Below are 13,757 nucleotides of genomic sequence, written 5' to 3' on the forward strand. Positions count from 1 at the left end.
AAGGCGAGGTGGACGATGGATCCGCGTTAAAAGGCATCACTCTTGCATTCAAGCGGAGAGTGATAGAACCTGAATTTTAATGTTTACTGGCGCTATTGATTCCCACTCCATACATACATGATAGATTTAGAATGGAACAAATTTCTCTTGAGTTTCCTTTAGGCCACTGCAGGCAATCTGCCCCAAACAGGAGGCTCCTCTCCCTGAGGTCCCGAGTCTGCATTTAGCAAAAATGTCAGGCCAAGACTATATCTTGCACAGAGATCCTACAGATTATGAGCAATAATCGAGGAGAGCATGGAAATTTGTAGTATGCTGTCAGCCGCTATGATCAAATAAGGTGGGCAATACATCCTGCGAGACGAAATAAAACATGAACCTGAAGAAGCCCCACCACAGCCAAATCCACAACGCCTCACCTAGAAGAAAATGAGTGATAATCAATACAAATGAGTGGAATGATATATGAGAGCAAGGCATAAAAGTCGTAAGATAGGCTCAAGCAATCCATCGAACCCGAGCACAGCATACATCAATTGCCACTATGATGTCTGCTGGCGTCTCCAAGGGACATCTTTCCTCAGGAGCTCCCGTAAATCAGGAGAAATGACCTTTGGTTTACCCTTGTCGATTTCCTGTTGAAGCGCTGAAGGAGGTCGAACGCTGCTGCTCGACCCAACGGTAGGTCGCTGGGGTGATTTGCCTTTTCCAGCAGAGTCTGGGCTGCTACTCGCAGGTCGGCGCTGGTGAGCAGAAGGAGCGGGGAAGTTGTCCTTCTTATCGATCGCTTGGACCGACCGCTCGAAACGGTGGAAGAGAGATTCAGCGCGAGTGAGAATTGGAACAAGGTCCATCGTATTGGAAAGCTCATTGACTGGAAGCATGTTAGTACTCTCAGAACACTCTAGAATACGTAGAATCGAGCGTGCAGACTTACTATACTTCAGCACTTCATCAAAATGCTTCAAGTGATCCATGATAACGTCGCGATGCTTCTCTAAGATCGCCAATGCAATGAAAAGATGGAAGCCGCTGGAGAAATAATCGGTCCACAGTGCCTCCCAGAGACGTAGGACATCCCCCCATTCGAATTCGCGCTTGTACCAGACAAGCAACATGCGGAAAAAGAAAAAGAAATTCGTGCTATCCGCGGACTGTAGATGAAGGTAGAGCTGGGGGTCCATGAGCTGGACTAGATGATCCAGAGCAAGGAGCTGGGACCGCATGCCAGACTGATCCCGAAGGAAATTTCGCTCCTAGAACCAGCACGTGTTAGTACAAGACGAAGCCGCTTTGGGGTGATAATACCTACCATTCGATCCATGAAGCCAACAAAGGCCCAGAAAGCAACTGCATCGTCCTGCATGACTGCGTAGAGTGGAGCCAAGAGATCGCTCATGCCTTGTACATATCCCAGGTCCGGGTTGTATTCGTTATACGTCAAGAGCATATCCTTCATCTGCTCAAGGTGCACATTGGTTCCTGTATCAGCGAACGGAGAGTCGGGGTCAGGATGAGGAATATCCTCCCCAGCGAAGAGTGGTATAGTTCGATCAGTGCGATGAACATCCTTCTCTGATGTGGAGGTTAGTAGGTGAAAACTTCCAATGGGGAATCCGATGGCCTGACCTATCCGGTTGCGTTGTTCTTTCCAATTCTCATACTCCTCGGATGTCGAGTTACCGTCAACCATGCGCTCCCACCAGCCCGCCTTTAAGCGGATATACTCATCGCGCTTCGAGTTCATGATTGCTTGTCTCTCCTCCTGACTGCTCTCCCATGGATAGAAACCGAGCAGGAATAGCCATGCCTCTTTGCGCGCACCGTCATTTGGATCCAATCCGCCATGGAAGATGCGCTCCTTGACTTCCTCGACGGTTATATGCAGCCTTCCCGATATCGGGTCAAAGAATCCTTCCCATTCGGCAAGCGTGACAACCCGTCGTCTCTCTTGAATGGCCAAGTTGCCGGTCTCAAGCTCAAGAATCTCAAAATCACCAACAGAACTGTTCTCTGACTCCAGAACATCCTGCGCAGTCCAAATCCGCTGGTTTCGGTCCTTTTCGCCCTGTTCGGCGATACTCATCGCCCATCGCGCCAAATACAATCGGGCGCTATCGAATTCATCTTGGAGAGTCTGAACCTCAGGATTCTTCATCAATCGTCGGACTTGGGGCGGAATACGAGGATTATCAGCAATCTCGTTGGCAGTCCGCCTGGTGAAAGTAGTAATCTTGCTGAGTTGCTCAAGCACCTTCCAGCGCGTCTCTTTGAGAGTCTTTATGAATGGGTCCATGCTGGCATCTCGCTGCTGCCCAGTTGCGTTGGGTCCAGCAGCAGTAGCTTCCGGCTGGGCCTTCGACACCGTGCCGTCCCCACTGTTGAAGCCTCGTCCAAATGAGAGCTGATCTTCCGCGGAAGGATTGATCAGATACACATTTCGGTCGACGGAGGAACGTTGAACCTCCACGTATGTCCTCAACCAACGAACGACCTCATCACCACCCCAAAACAGACTGCCATCGCTGTCAAAGGGATCGAAATTCTCCCTGACACGCTTTTTCTTCTGCAGTATCGTCGACTCGCATTCACTGTCGTGGAAAAACAGGGCAGGGAAGCTGTTCCCCGATCGCGTATTGATCACCACACTTCCAAACCACCATCCTAGGCTCGGAGGTCGTACCAATAGAGAGTATATTTCCGACACGGGAACTGCGAAGGAGTAGAGTCCGGTCGGGTCTCTCTGGGTGGTGGTGGTCGGAAGCGGCGGAACAAGGTATCGCTGACGCGGTGGGGAATCGTCGTCGGCAAGATCGACTTTCACATAGGTACTGTAAGAGTCACCCAGTGAAGCTTCAGGGACCCAAGCAAGGAGGAATGAAGAGGCATCCTTGTGAGAATAGGCGGTCGTTGAGGAGTGGGAACTTGGCTTGGGTTTCTGCTGGATCAGGGCGATGAATCCAGGGATGTTGTCTTTCGCGGACGGTGTAGGGTGTACGTAGACCTAGTAATGTCTTCCGTTAGCTATGCCTACCAATCCTGTGGTCGATGAGCGATCGTACTTTGCTTTTCGAATACAGCAGCTTCACTCCACGCCTAGACTGGGCTTGGGCGATGGTGTTATACTCGTCTTCGTCATTGTCACTGAGATCATAGAAAGAGGCAGTCGGCGACGGTGGAGATGGAGGAGGGGTGTATTTAACAGGGCCTGCCATGATGGTGAGGCGTAGGCGAAAGCGTGGAGGTTGAAGCAGCACGAGCGATGAAGACGACGTAATGATCAAATGATCCGCGATAAGATAAAGCCGATCGGTTCCCCTCTTTCGAAACTCCGCTTGGCTTCTCTGGCTTCTTCCTCACAGCTCAACGCTGTGTGCTTGATGATTTTTTTCCTTTGGAGCAGGGCCTCTGGGAGAGATATTTTCCTTCTGTGTCATTTTCTAGCAGGACTCTTCTTTCTTCAGATGTGTCGCCACTCTCTAGCTCTTGTTATGGTCTAGGCAGCAATAAACCCCGCTAACCGCGAACTGGCGGATCACTCGTACATATCAAAATCATGTCGGACATTGTTGATGATGGCTATTTCTCATGGATACACTTACCCTATATTTGAATCTGATGTTATGAACAATAACCAGCCTCACTGGCCTTTTTCATTTCCACCAATAAACAACCGCCTCAGCAGTCCTGCGAGTGTGATGCAGTGGCTTCAAAGACATACAATCCTGCGTTGACAAGCAACGCCATAGCCTAAAGGACATCGACATTCTCTCATGCAAATTCAGTAATCTACAGCCCAGAATGACTCACTTTATCTACTAGACCCCTCTTATTCTAAGATTCGGCATTGTCGATAGCGAGCTATCTACACGTCTTCATGGTTCGTGGCCCAGCAGCAATTATCGACCCACACCAGCGCCACGATCGCCATACCTTGGACCTGCCATCTTTAGAGATAATGTGCTGGAGTAGTATCGAACGGGTCAACCTTCTGCCGTGGCACATTAGAACGTGGGTTGTCTGGCCAGAACCAGCTGGTGTGGCCCTAGGGATTCGATAACTCCTTCAGGAAACGATAAACCGCCCATTCACCAGACGACACTAGGTTCAGTCCAGAAGGGCGGTCACCAATAATGATGACTCTCCATGATAGCCAAAGATCGAGAAAGGGATGATAGATGATATAAAGTCAGTGCTCTTCATTGTTATCTTCATCGTATCTCAGTAGCACATTTCGAAGTATACGTGCATCGATTGGAAAATCCTTACCATCATGACTGAGCTTACTCGCACCTTGCCTGCCTCATGGTACTGCAATGAGCCCCTCTATAAAATGGAGCGCAGGGCGGTTTTCCTCAAAGTATGTCCCACTCTATGACAACCCATGACTATTGACACTAAAACTGTGCCTAGTCCTGGTACTTGCTCGGTCCTGTGACGCGATTCCAGAAAGTCGGCGAGCATGCCGACTATGAAATTGCCCAGCAGCCCATCTATGCTGTTCGCTTGTCCGGCGAGACTCTGAATCCTGTCGCTGAGGAGTTGAAAGTGTTCCATGCAAAGACGGTATATCTCGATGGAGAGCAAAGCCTCAAGGTGCCTGCAGTTGACTGATCGTCAAGAATGTACAGGACAAAGAATTGCGCAGCCACGTTACCCCAACGGGTCTGCTATTCTCAACCATTTCCGACGATGCGCCGTCTTTCCATGACTTCTTCCCTGAACTCGAGGAGCTGCTAGGCAAAGTTGACTTCACTCGGCTTCCCTATCGACGGAGTATTCGCTACGAGGGTCGCTTCAATTGGAAGACTATGTGAGAGCCCAATGCCCAGCAACTGAATGAAATTCTCTTTCCTTCAGTCTTCTTACGTTTCATCAATTCAGGGTGGATGGATATCAAGAGTGTCTGCACTGCCAGTACACCCATCCCTCATTCTCAATCTACTACCCACCGACTTTCTACACCGTGCGCAACAACCACAACTTCTCTCAGCACATCGCGGATCCCAAGAAGCCCGATGATGGGTTGTTCCTGTATTTCTTCCCTAATTGCACCCTTAACGTTTACGGCGGTGGTATGTCGTCTTTCCGTGTGTGTCCGACCGCAGATCCCCAAGTTACTCGCATGGAATTCGACTACTACCATTTGGCCGAGGGCGAGAAATTTGAGGAATACTTCAAGTTTGTCCGGCAGGTTGCAATGGAGGACTTTGAACTCTGCGAAAAGGCTCAGGACAATTTGGCCAAGGGCGTTTACCATGAGGGTATCTTGAACCCAGAGAAGGAGAACGGCGTTTCTTGTGAGTTTAGGGCTCAGTTGATGTCATTAAACACTCATACTGATCCAAGCCTCCTATAGACTACCAACAGCGAGTCTTCCAGATGGTCTGTGAGCAGCATGCGGCCGATCGCGCGTCCAAGCAGAATGGCGAGTCGGTGTCGAAAGATCAAGTTACGCCATCTTTGGTGCAGATGGAAGCTTAGCGTAGTATTAGGGTCATCATCATTGCAAATTTAGTAATGGAAAGACTACTTATTAAGTGCCGGTCTAGAAAGTCTATATCTGCCGTAGTATCTTCGTTTATCATCTTGAAATTGGACCATTTTAGACGATGAAGCTGGAAGATTAGTGATTCAGACAGGAGAATAGATCATATCTTGATAAACTGTGTAGCCACTCCTGATGGCCCGATATCTAAGCGATGTTGACCTACCGGGTTAATCTATCTACCGATGACTGGAAATTGCAACTTAATCGGGAAATCGCAAGACTGGGTGGGGGGACTACATACGGCGTCGTGGTTGAACTGTATAATGTGGGGTCTTGCACACTTGGACCTCCAAGCTTTCGATCTATATCAAATGAAGGTCCCTGCGAGGAAAACAAACAAATTGATCAGTTATAACTTCTTGACAGAAAATCCACCACAGTGGACTTCAGGTCATGGAGTTCATTGGTGCTTATATTCTATCGCCCAGCTCGGTGATCATAGCTCTGTTGACGGTGGTTTTCTTGGTTCACCAGTCATGGCCACGTCTTTCTCGACCGAAGAAAACTCGACAATTATCTACTGAGTCCTCCAGGGTGAATGATACAGACAGTTTGACAGTTTCCAAGGAGCCCGAACTCCCTGAGGGATGGTGGTCTGGCCGTGACGTTTTCGAGCTTGAACGACGAGCTATCTTTAGCAAGGTACGATAAGCGCGTCGTGTTTGACACACACACCCACTTACCATGCCTGTAGTCATGGCTATATCTTGCCCATGTCACCCAGTTTGGCAAGGCTGGTGCGTATCAATCTTTTGACATTGCTGGTTTCCCGATCTTCTTGATCCGCAGCAAGGATGATAAAATCCGCGCATTCCACAATGTATGTCGACACCGCGCCTATACCATCACTAGAAAAGAGACTGGCACGTCCACCGTGCTTGGCTGCCGCTACCATGGTTGGAGCTATGATACTACCGGCCGGCTAGTTAAAGCACCACAGTTTGAAGGCATCCCGGGCTTTGACAAATCTGAGAATAGCCTCTTTGAGATCCACACTCACACTACTGATCATGGATTGGTGTTTGTGAACCTCGATGCTGGAAATCCTGCTCCTTTCCCTGACTCTACTGCTTTGGATTTGGACAGCTTTGCGAGCACTGCTCGCCTGGGTTCCAAGTCTGAATGGATTGCTGGCCAGACTCTTACCGGCTCGTTCAACTGGAAATTTGGGAGTACGTTTGCCAAGAGCAGCCCTGTTGTCCCAAATATTGACTTGATCACTATAGTGAGCTCTCAATACTGCACAGATATTACCACCCAGCTTGAGGAAACACTATCAGCGGCGGCACCACTTTCTTTCGCAACGAAATTCATCAAGATAATCTCCCAGCACAACAGTCCAGCAGACTCTCAATTATTCCCAGCAAGCTTGCTTTATTCTTTTAAAGATGCCCCCCTCTGGGTTTCTTTCTCTTTTTTCCCCGCGTCAGAGTCAACCACCAATGTCCGTTATGATCTATTCAACCTGTCGTCTAAGACTGGAATCAACGAGAACGAGCTCGCACACGCCGCTGCAGAATCCATCAAAGCCATCTTGCACAAGATTGAGACGGACTTCCAGTCGGTTACTGCTGGATCAGTGGCGAATAGTTTCAATATTCACCAAATTGTGCATCAAATTCGAGAACATGCGAGACTGGAGAAGCAGACTGGTGGTCAAATTCTTCCAGCTATGCGTCAACCCAAAGGAAGCTCTCTGTTCCAACAAGCCGAGCAGCGTAAGATTCTCGATATATTCCTGCATTTTGTCAATACTAACATCTTAATTAGTTTGCAAGGAAATCGATTGTGCCGGCTCTGGCTCTGGATCGGGCGTTGGATCGGCTGGGCTAGACTGGTAATGCGATGGACATGGAAAGGGCCTATTTAATGCTGATGACCGCTGCGGTCTTTGGGATGGTCCTTTGAATATTCACTCTTACTGTTCACGGATTGAGTGTCACTCTTCCAGGACGTTAACAATGATTGAGGATGTAGCTTAATAGGAAGGGCTATCAATTGAGGCCTAGTTTCTATGAATCTCAATTTAGAAGCGAACAAAAAAGGGACATACAAAGTCAGTATAAAAAATCTGAAATGCGAACCTTACATGGGGTTATACCTCAGTTCCAGTCAGTCCCAGTAACCCTCCACCTTTATGCTCTAGTGATCTAAGAAACCATGACGCTTCGGCCGAGACTTCCCCTAGACGGGCGTCTTCCAGGAAGGCGCCCTCCGAGGTGGAGGGTTACCTCCTTTTTATGCTGGCTGGGTATAAGGCCAGCTCCGCGACCAGCTTTTCGTCTCTTTTTGAAACATTTTTTATATCAATTCAATCCTTAATTACAAGAAAGTGTCTTCATCTTCGTTTTATTGGGGTTTCTATAGAGTTAAGAAGATTCTTGGTGGTATAGAGCCAAGATATCTTTGGCCGTGAGCATAGGGGTGAAGTACTTGAGCACCGCTGAGTGTCGTGAATCATTTATATGGTGACCAAGAGGTCGAGAGTTCGATATGGGAGTGGAGGTACTTTTTCATTTGGGATTTCCAAAGCATCTCGCCATGTTGCCATGAACAAAGTTGCATTCTGCCAGAAAATGACTTGGGTATCGACTGCCTCTGCTGTCTGTCTGCATTTTCCCAATCGCCACTCTTGACAAATCATATATTATAATTCTCAAAAGCACGAAAAGAGCGTTAAAGCGTGATTTTAAGCAAATCTACAAGCAACGAGGATGCCATATCTGGAACTATCTGGAACGTTTATGAGTGAGGTCTACCTAGAGAGGTACACAGTTTACGATGCATAACTAGCCACTGCACTTGATTTCTGGCAGTGTCAAATCAAGGAGACACTCACACAGCCGTTCAATCTTCAGTGGTAAAACAGAGTTTACCTGATATGATCAGTCTACCCGTCTACCTACAGTGTACAGACACATTGTGCAGGACGCGGGGAAAGAAAAGCAATAATCAACAGCACCTCGAAAACCTACCGAGTGCGCAAGACTCATACTCCTCGTGTCCGGATTTCCGATCCCTTCAGCTTCCCAGGCCCGTCCTTTCGTTTCTTCGTCTGGCGACCGTTGTATCGTGCTATATATTCAGTATCCACAACAGGCCTCATTCTGCGATACCTAAAATTAGCACAGAGTTTGACGGCGAGTGGAGATCAACTCCAGATTATTTAGTGCGGGTCGGCGCAGTCAAGACTTGTACAGTTGCGGTTAGTCCCGTTACCCGAATCTCACCCAAATCGCTTCGAACCCTGCCCGGAATTGTGGCTCTGGACAGACCGTTGAGTCAACATCAAAAACAGGACCCGTGTGGTGTGATCAGATTGGTGAACCTTGCAAGTGTATTGGAGGCCAGATTGAAATCGGACGAACTGGGTTTCATTGCTTCAACCGCGGGGCTCCAATATGTCGGTCCCACCCATCGTAAAGGCCACGCTGCAGGCGGCGGTCATTAATGCTGGGTCGAATGTATTGGCACAGAGCATCAAGGCTTATAGGAGTGATGTGAGTGGTTTTTTTTTCATGTCCATTTCGGGTCTTTTTTAGCTTGTCTCCCCTTGGGCAAGATATTGAGTCGCCAAATACATCGCTGATGCCTCTTATATGCCTACAATATGAGGGGTGTCAGCATCCAGGGGGCAACAATAAATCAAGACTGCTCTCTCAACAGTGCCTTCAGACTATATTACCACCTGATTCTAACCTTATATCTCTACAGATCCCCTTTGAACTCGACCCCCAGGCCCTAATACAATTCACAACCTGCGCCATCATCACCACACCATTAAACTACATCTGGCAGAACAACCTAGAAGCAGCTTTCCCTGGCACACGCCCTCGAGATGCAGCCCCCAAGCACGAAATCAAGCCCGGTCGCTCAGACACAGAAACCTCGAAGCCGGCCCTAAACGTTACCAACACCGTCACCAAGATCGTAATTGATCAAACCATAGGCGGCACCTGGAACACGGTACTCTTCCTCTTGACCATGGGCCTTCTGCGAGGCGAGCATCATGAACTTGTTTTTGCACAGATCCGCCAGGTAAGTTTGCTTGTGTGATGTCAATTTGCCCCCATATTCCTCAATCCATCGAAACCTTCATCTCTCGGGTCTCGGGGGCCGCAGGGTTGGACTATGTACTTGAGCTGTGCATCTTTTAGACCCGGGCCGATGGGATCGTAGGATCTGCATTTCCACTCGAGTGCAGGGGCTACCGGCCGAGTCTGACCCTTGCAAGGGCATCGATGTATACTTCGTGGTATATGTGCAAAGATTATTCACCAACAGTGGCTGATATCTGATGTCTTTAGGAATTCTGGCCCATCATAATTGCTGGGCTCAAGCTTTGGCCCTTTGTGTCAGTTCTCAACTTTACCGTTGTTCCTGTGGACCAGCGATTGCTCGTTGCCAGTATATTTGGTGTGGCATGGGCTGTGTACCTGAGCTTGATATCTGGGTAGGTGGGTGATGAAGGATGCTGGTGGGATCAACGCTCGAACGGTGAAAATAACAGATGGAAGGAAGGCTAGACAAAGCTTCGCCTTTGGCGCCATAGATGCAGCATGATTTGGATATATGGTATTTCAGATACATTAGACGAGCTAGAAGGAACGATAAATACGTTTGTCAGGCTGATCAGTTCCTCGAGGCGAATAATGATAGCCCCATCACGGTGGCTCTCCTAAACAGCGCCATGCGATTCTTACTTCTCTCTAGCATGCCCCTCCACCGAGGGGCCGGTTTCTATGTAACCTCCCATTTTAGAACTTTGGGTGGGGGGGGGGAGGCTGGAGGCTTTTCGAATCTTTATACAAATCTCGACGGGGTATGTGGTCCGCAGATTTGGATAATCCAATACCGCCCCCACCATCGAGAAGAGATGTATTTCACACAAACGCCCCCATCAAGTCTCGCCCCGACCCCATCCTATTACTTCATCTAGAGGGCCCCAGGCACATGGGGGCTGTCAGCAGGGAAATTGACGCTTATGCTTGTCAACCTGTAAGAGAGAATGATTTCATGCAGCCCTGGGGGGCCTTGATCTGGCCAGTTTTGATATCGTTTCCGGTGGGAAGATGCGGTGGGATGATGAATAGATTTCTCTGCAACATATTTCTGGGGCTTAGTTCTGTCTTTACATAGATAATTTGAGGAAGAATAAGCAAGATAAGCGCTAAGACTCGGCAGTTTTATCATGAGCCAATCACTCCGAAGACACTCATCCTTAACTATCAATTAATTATCAAAGGCGACCTTAGTGCTTCAGAATTCTTTCCCAAGATCTCTTAGCAGACTTTGTGGTCGTATGATCATTCCATTTTGAAACATCGAGAAGCCTTTTGTCAAGTTTCTCATTGATCTGATCCACCCTTACTGAAAGGTCGAAGAACCGATCACAAGAGTACTGAGCTTCGTGGGTATAATCGCTAGCTCTTTCTCCGTACTTGGACACCGATGCGCTTTTAGAATTGGTTCCAGAATCTCTGTCATAGCAGTCGCTGCCATCTTGATTGTCCTCGGCTTGCGCATGTTACATCTGCCCGTGTGCGTCCCGCTTCAAAGAAGCATAGGTCCGGTTGAACTCACTTTCAGTGAGTTTTGACAGAGCGAAATAGAGACCTCTGTTTTCATCGGCCCGTTTTTCAAACACATCTGCTAGTTCAATAGCTATCTGTCCCTGCCCTATACGTTTTCGACCAATTTCTTGCCACCATTTTGCCTTCGTAGGGTAACTAAATTCGGTAGATGGCTGCTGCTGAAGTAAGTTCTTGACCGCTTTATCAGTATCTTCTAGTCGTTGTAATAATATCCGGCGAATATGCTCGGTCTCAATAATAGAGCTGAGTACATCTTGGCTTGGTTGGCTTGGATAGTGTTGTGGAGGTTGGTCGTGGTAGCAGGGGACTGCCTTCGATTCTTGCCCTTCAACAGATAGTTCGGACATTTTCAGGGATTATTGGATAATTCGCGCATGATAACTAGTCTTTGGTATAGGAGAAGAAATAAAGGTTCTTTGAGGCGAGAGAAATCTGGGAATGGGCCTCAATAGAACTCATCAATCTTAACTTGTCCTACAGCCGGCCGCCGCCTATTCGGTCTCGGAGCTATGGTCGCCCACTCTCCTAAACTCATTCAAGCTCTGTGAAGCTAGAAGACCTCCGCATGCCCTTTTCGGATAGCCGCGACTTCTGCTTTAGGAATAGTATACTTTAGAGAAGGAACTCCTCGATCTCAATGTGACAAAGCCTAGATCATGAGTAGACGAGTCCTTTGAAATAAATTTTCTTCTTATTGTTTTCAATTTAGGCATAACAGCAGGGCTATAGACCTGATCTATAAGGCACCAACATGAAGGTAGCTTCAGGGGCAGTCAGCTCTCTGTGAGGGTCTCTGGGAAGTTCGCATGACAAAGGTGGTGGTGACAGGCTGTGCTCAGGTTACTCAGTGAGTCGAGGGTGACCACTAAAGTAGAAAAGACGGGAGAGAACGCTACAGAAGGAAACTAGCCCATATGTACTGACGACTACTGACCGATGGATTCGGCCCCCTGGGGGCATTCGCAGCGTTACAGGGAACCAGTAGTTAGTTGGCTTAGTATAATCCTTTGGCTTGAAGGATGCGCAGATTACTAGCATAAGCGCAGCGAATGATGATGTGGTCACACGCCTGACTCCGGTGAGCGTGGGGCAAATCCGTCATGCTGTGAGACAAGAAACTAATTACACATCCGGGCACAGATACTCGCCATCGAAAACTTGCTAGTGCCTTTTTATCGTTGCACTTGTTTTATGGAGGATGAGTAAGGATGGTAAAGGATCACAAAGGATATCTAGTTGATTTGGGGGTTGTCAGCTGGGGGTTGTCGGCTTGGGGCCAGCCCGTACACACACTCCTTCCCTTATTATTGGCTGTAGACTACTTCCATATCGTTGGGGGTCGGTCCTATGCCCATCTATTATTTGATGGATATATTTTGTAAATAGCTATACTACCTTTACACCGTTTATAGGTAACAAGAGCATTGTTTACCAACAGCCCCCTTGGGGGCCAAGAAACCGTAATTGTCAGGCCAAAGCTGTCAGGTACAAAGTACTGTATGAGGAAGAATCAACAATAGTACAATAGTAAAAACAGCTTTGTATTTCAGGTGCTACTTTGATTCTGCAAGGTTCCATTCTGCACTGTAGTATGACCGAGTGTGGATAGTGGAAACGCAGAGCATAACTTCGTATCTTCAGGAGCTCATTCACCAAATTAGTTTAGTGTCCTACTATCCTGAGTATACTTCGTACCCCCGGGCTATGTAGGGGTCTGTCCATGCACGCCATCTCGCGTGGCGGGCTCGTGTCGGGCCAGTTATTTTTGTTTTACGATTCCTCAGGGCTTGCGTTCGTGTTGACGGGCGATCGTATTCCCGGGACAAGCAATAGGCGTTGCCGATCTTGGCCCCCGAGAATAAGAATAGCCACGGCCACCCGCAGTATACGAGCAGAGAAGACAAATCTCGCGAGTTTAAATTTGGTACCTTGACGGGGAAACAGGAATGTTTTGAGGTTACGATGATACCGAGAAGAGAAGATCATAGGAACCGATAAGAGCTATGGAGTGACTCGGGTGCTAGTTCTCAGGTCATTTCGGATCCTGCTCCTTCGATGAGCTATTGAAAGGGGCATGAGGGGGCTGTTGTGTTTATCTTTCTCATGATTGTCTGGCCCCGATCGTGCGACCCCAGAGTGCGTTCCTGCAGAGCTGAGCCCGTGCGACTTGGGTGACGGGCCATTCGCTGTAATTATCAATTTATCAATTCTACGGCCGTACCGATCGTGACGGACGACGACAACGACCAGGTGGGATCGACCCAACTGCTTATTTGTGGGGGGGGGGGGGGGGGGGGGGGCTAAGCAGAAAGAGGCCTCGATTTGCGGGAAGGCGGAGTTCCGAATATTAACGCGAGATCACCAGGATCCTGTACTCGCCCCCATCGTGGTTGATCCTCTGGCCCTAAAACATCATCCTTTACGAGGGAATCTCCCTCTTTCATCTTTTTTCTCTTCTTCTCACCCGTTCACCTCTGGACGGTGAGCTGTTCTACTTGTGTGATCATCGTCCAATTCCCAGAGACTATCTCAAGGAAACTATAGCAGCATTCCGATATCCACTCTACCGAACCACCACACCCACCGAAACAGATCAGTCGAGCCACTACAGA

At 48.4% G+C, this 13,757-nt stretch overlaps 4 protein-coding genes across 4 annotated transcripts; 3 read left to right on the forward strand and 1 right to left on the reverse strand.

Annotated features, from left to right (window-relative positions):
- Nucleotides 1-542: 542 nt before the first annotated feature.
- N7458_009962 (GTPase-activating protein GYP7) lies at nucleotides 543-3,215 on the reverse strand (the record flags this gene model as incomplete). The annotated part of the gene is made up of 4 exons (XM_056913344.1): nucleotides 543-874; nucleotides 938-1,256; nucleotides 1,313-3,004; nucleotides 3,063-3,215. 4 exons carry the CDS (start codon nucleotides 3,213-3,215, stop codon nucleotides 543-545), a joined length of 2,496 nt encoding a protein of 831 aa, XP_056762193.1.
- A 1,058-nt stretch (nucleotides 3,216-4,273) lies between these two features.
- Nucleotides 4,274-5,484, forward strand: N7458_009963 (uncharacterized protein; the record flags this gene model as incomplete). The annotated part of the gene is made up of 4 exons (XM_056913345.1): nucleotides 4,274-4,360; nucleotides 4,414-4,605; nucleotides 4,994-5,300; nucleotides 5,360-5,484. The coding sequence occupies 4 exons, from the start codon at nucleotides 4,274-4,276 to the stop codon at nucleotides 5,482-5,484; spliced, it is 711 nt and encodes a 236-aa protein (XP_056762194.1).
- A 460-nt stretch (nucleotides 5,485-5,944) lies between these two features.
- On the forward strand, nucleotides 5,945-7,421 carry N7458_009964 (putative iron-sulfur cluster-binding protein; the record flags this gene model as incomplete). The annotated part of the gene is made up of 2 exons (XM_056913346.1): nucleotides 5,945-6,193; nucleotides 6,246-7,421. 2 exons carry the CDS (start codon nucleotides 5,945-5,947, stop codon nucleotides 7,419-7,421), a joined length of 1,425 nt encoding a protein of 474 aa, XP_056762195.1.
- Nucleotides 7,422-8,952: 1,531 nt separating this feature from the next.
- On the forward strand, nucleotides 8,953-10,008 carry N7458_009965 (Mpv17/PMP22 family protein; the record flags this gene model as incomplete). Its single annotated transcript, XM_056913347.1, has 3 exons — nucleotides 8,953-9,051; nucleotides 9,266-9,589; nucleotides 9,859-10,008. The coding sequence occupies 3 exons, from the start codon at nucleotides 8,953-8,955 to the stop codon at nucleotides 10,006-10,008; spliced, it is 573 nt and encodes a 190-aa protein (XP_056762196.1).
- Between the last annotated feature and the right edge of the window lie 3,749 nt (nucleotides 10,009-13,757).

The sequence above is a fragment of the Penicillium daleae genome (assembly GCF_028827525.1).
Source record: "Penicillium daleae strain IBT 16125 chromosome Unknown utg000008l_segment0_segment0, whole genome shotgun sequence".
Classification (NCBI taxonomy): Eukaryota; Fungi; Ascomycota; class Eurotiomycetes; order Eurotiales; family Aspergillaceae; genus Penicillium; species Penicillium daleae.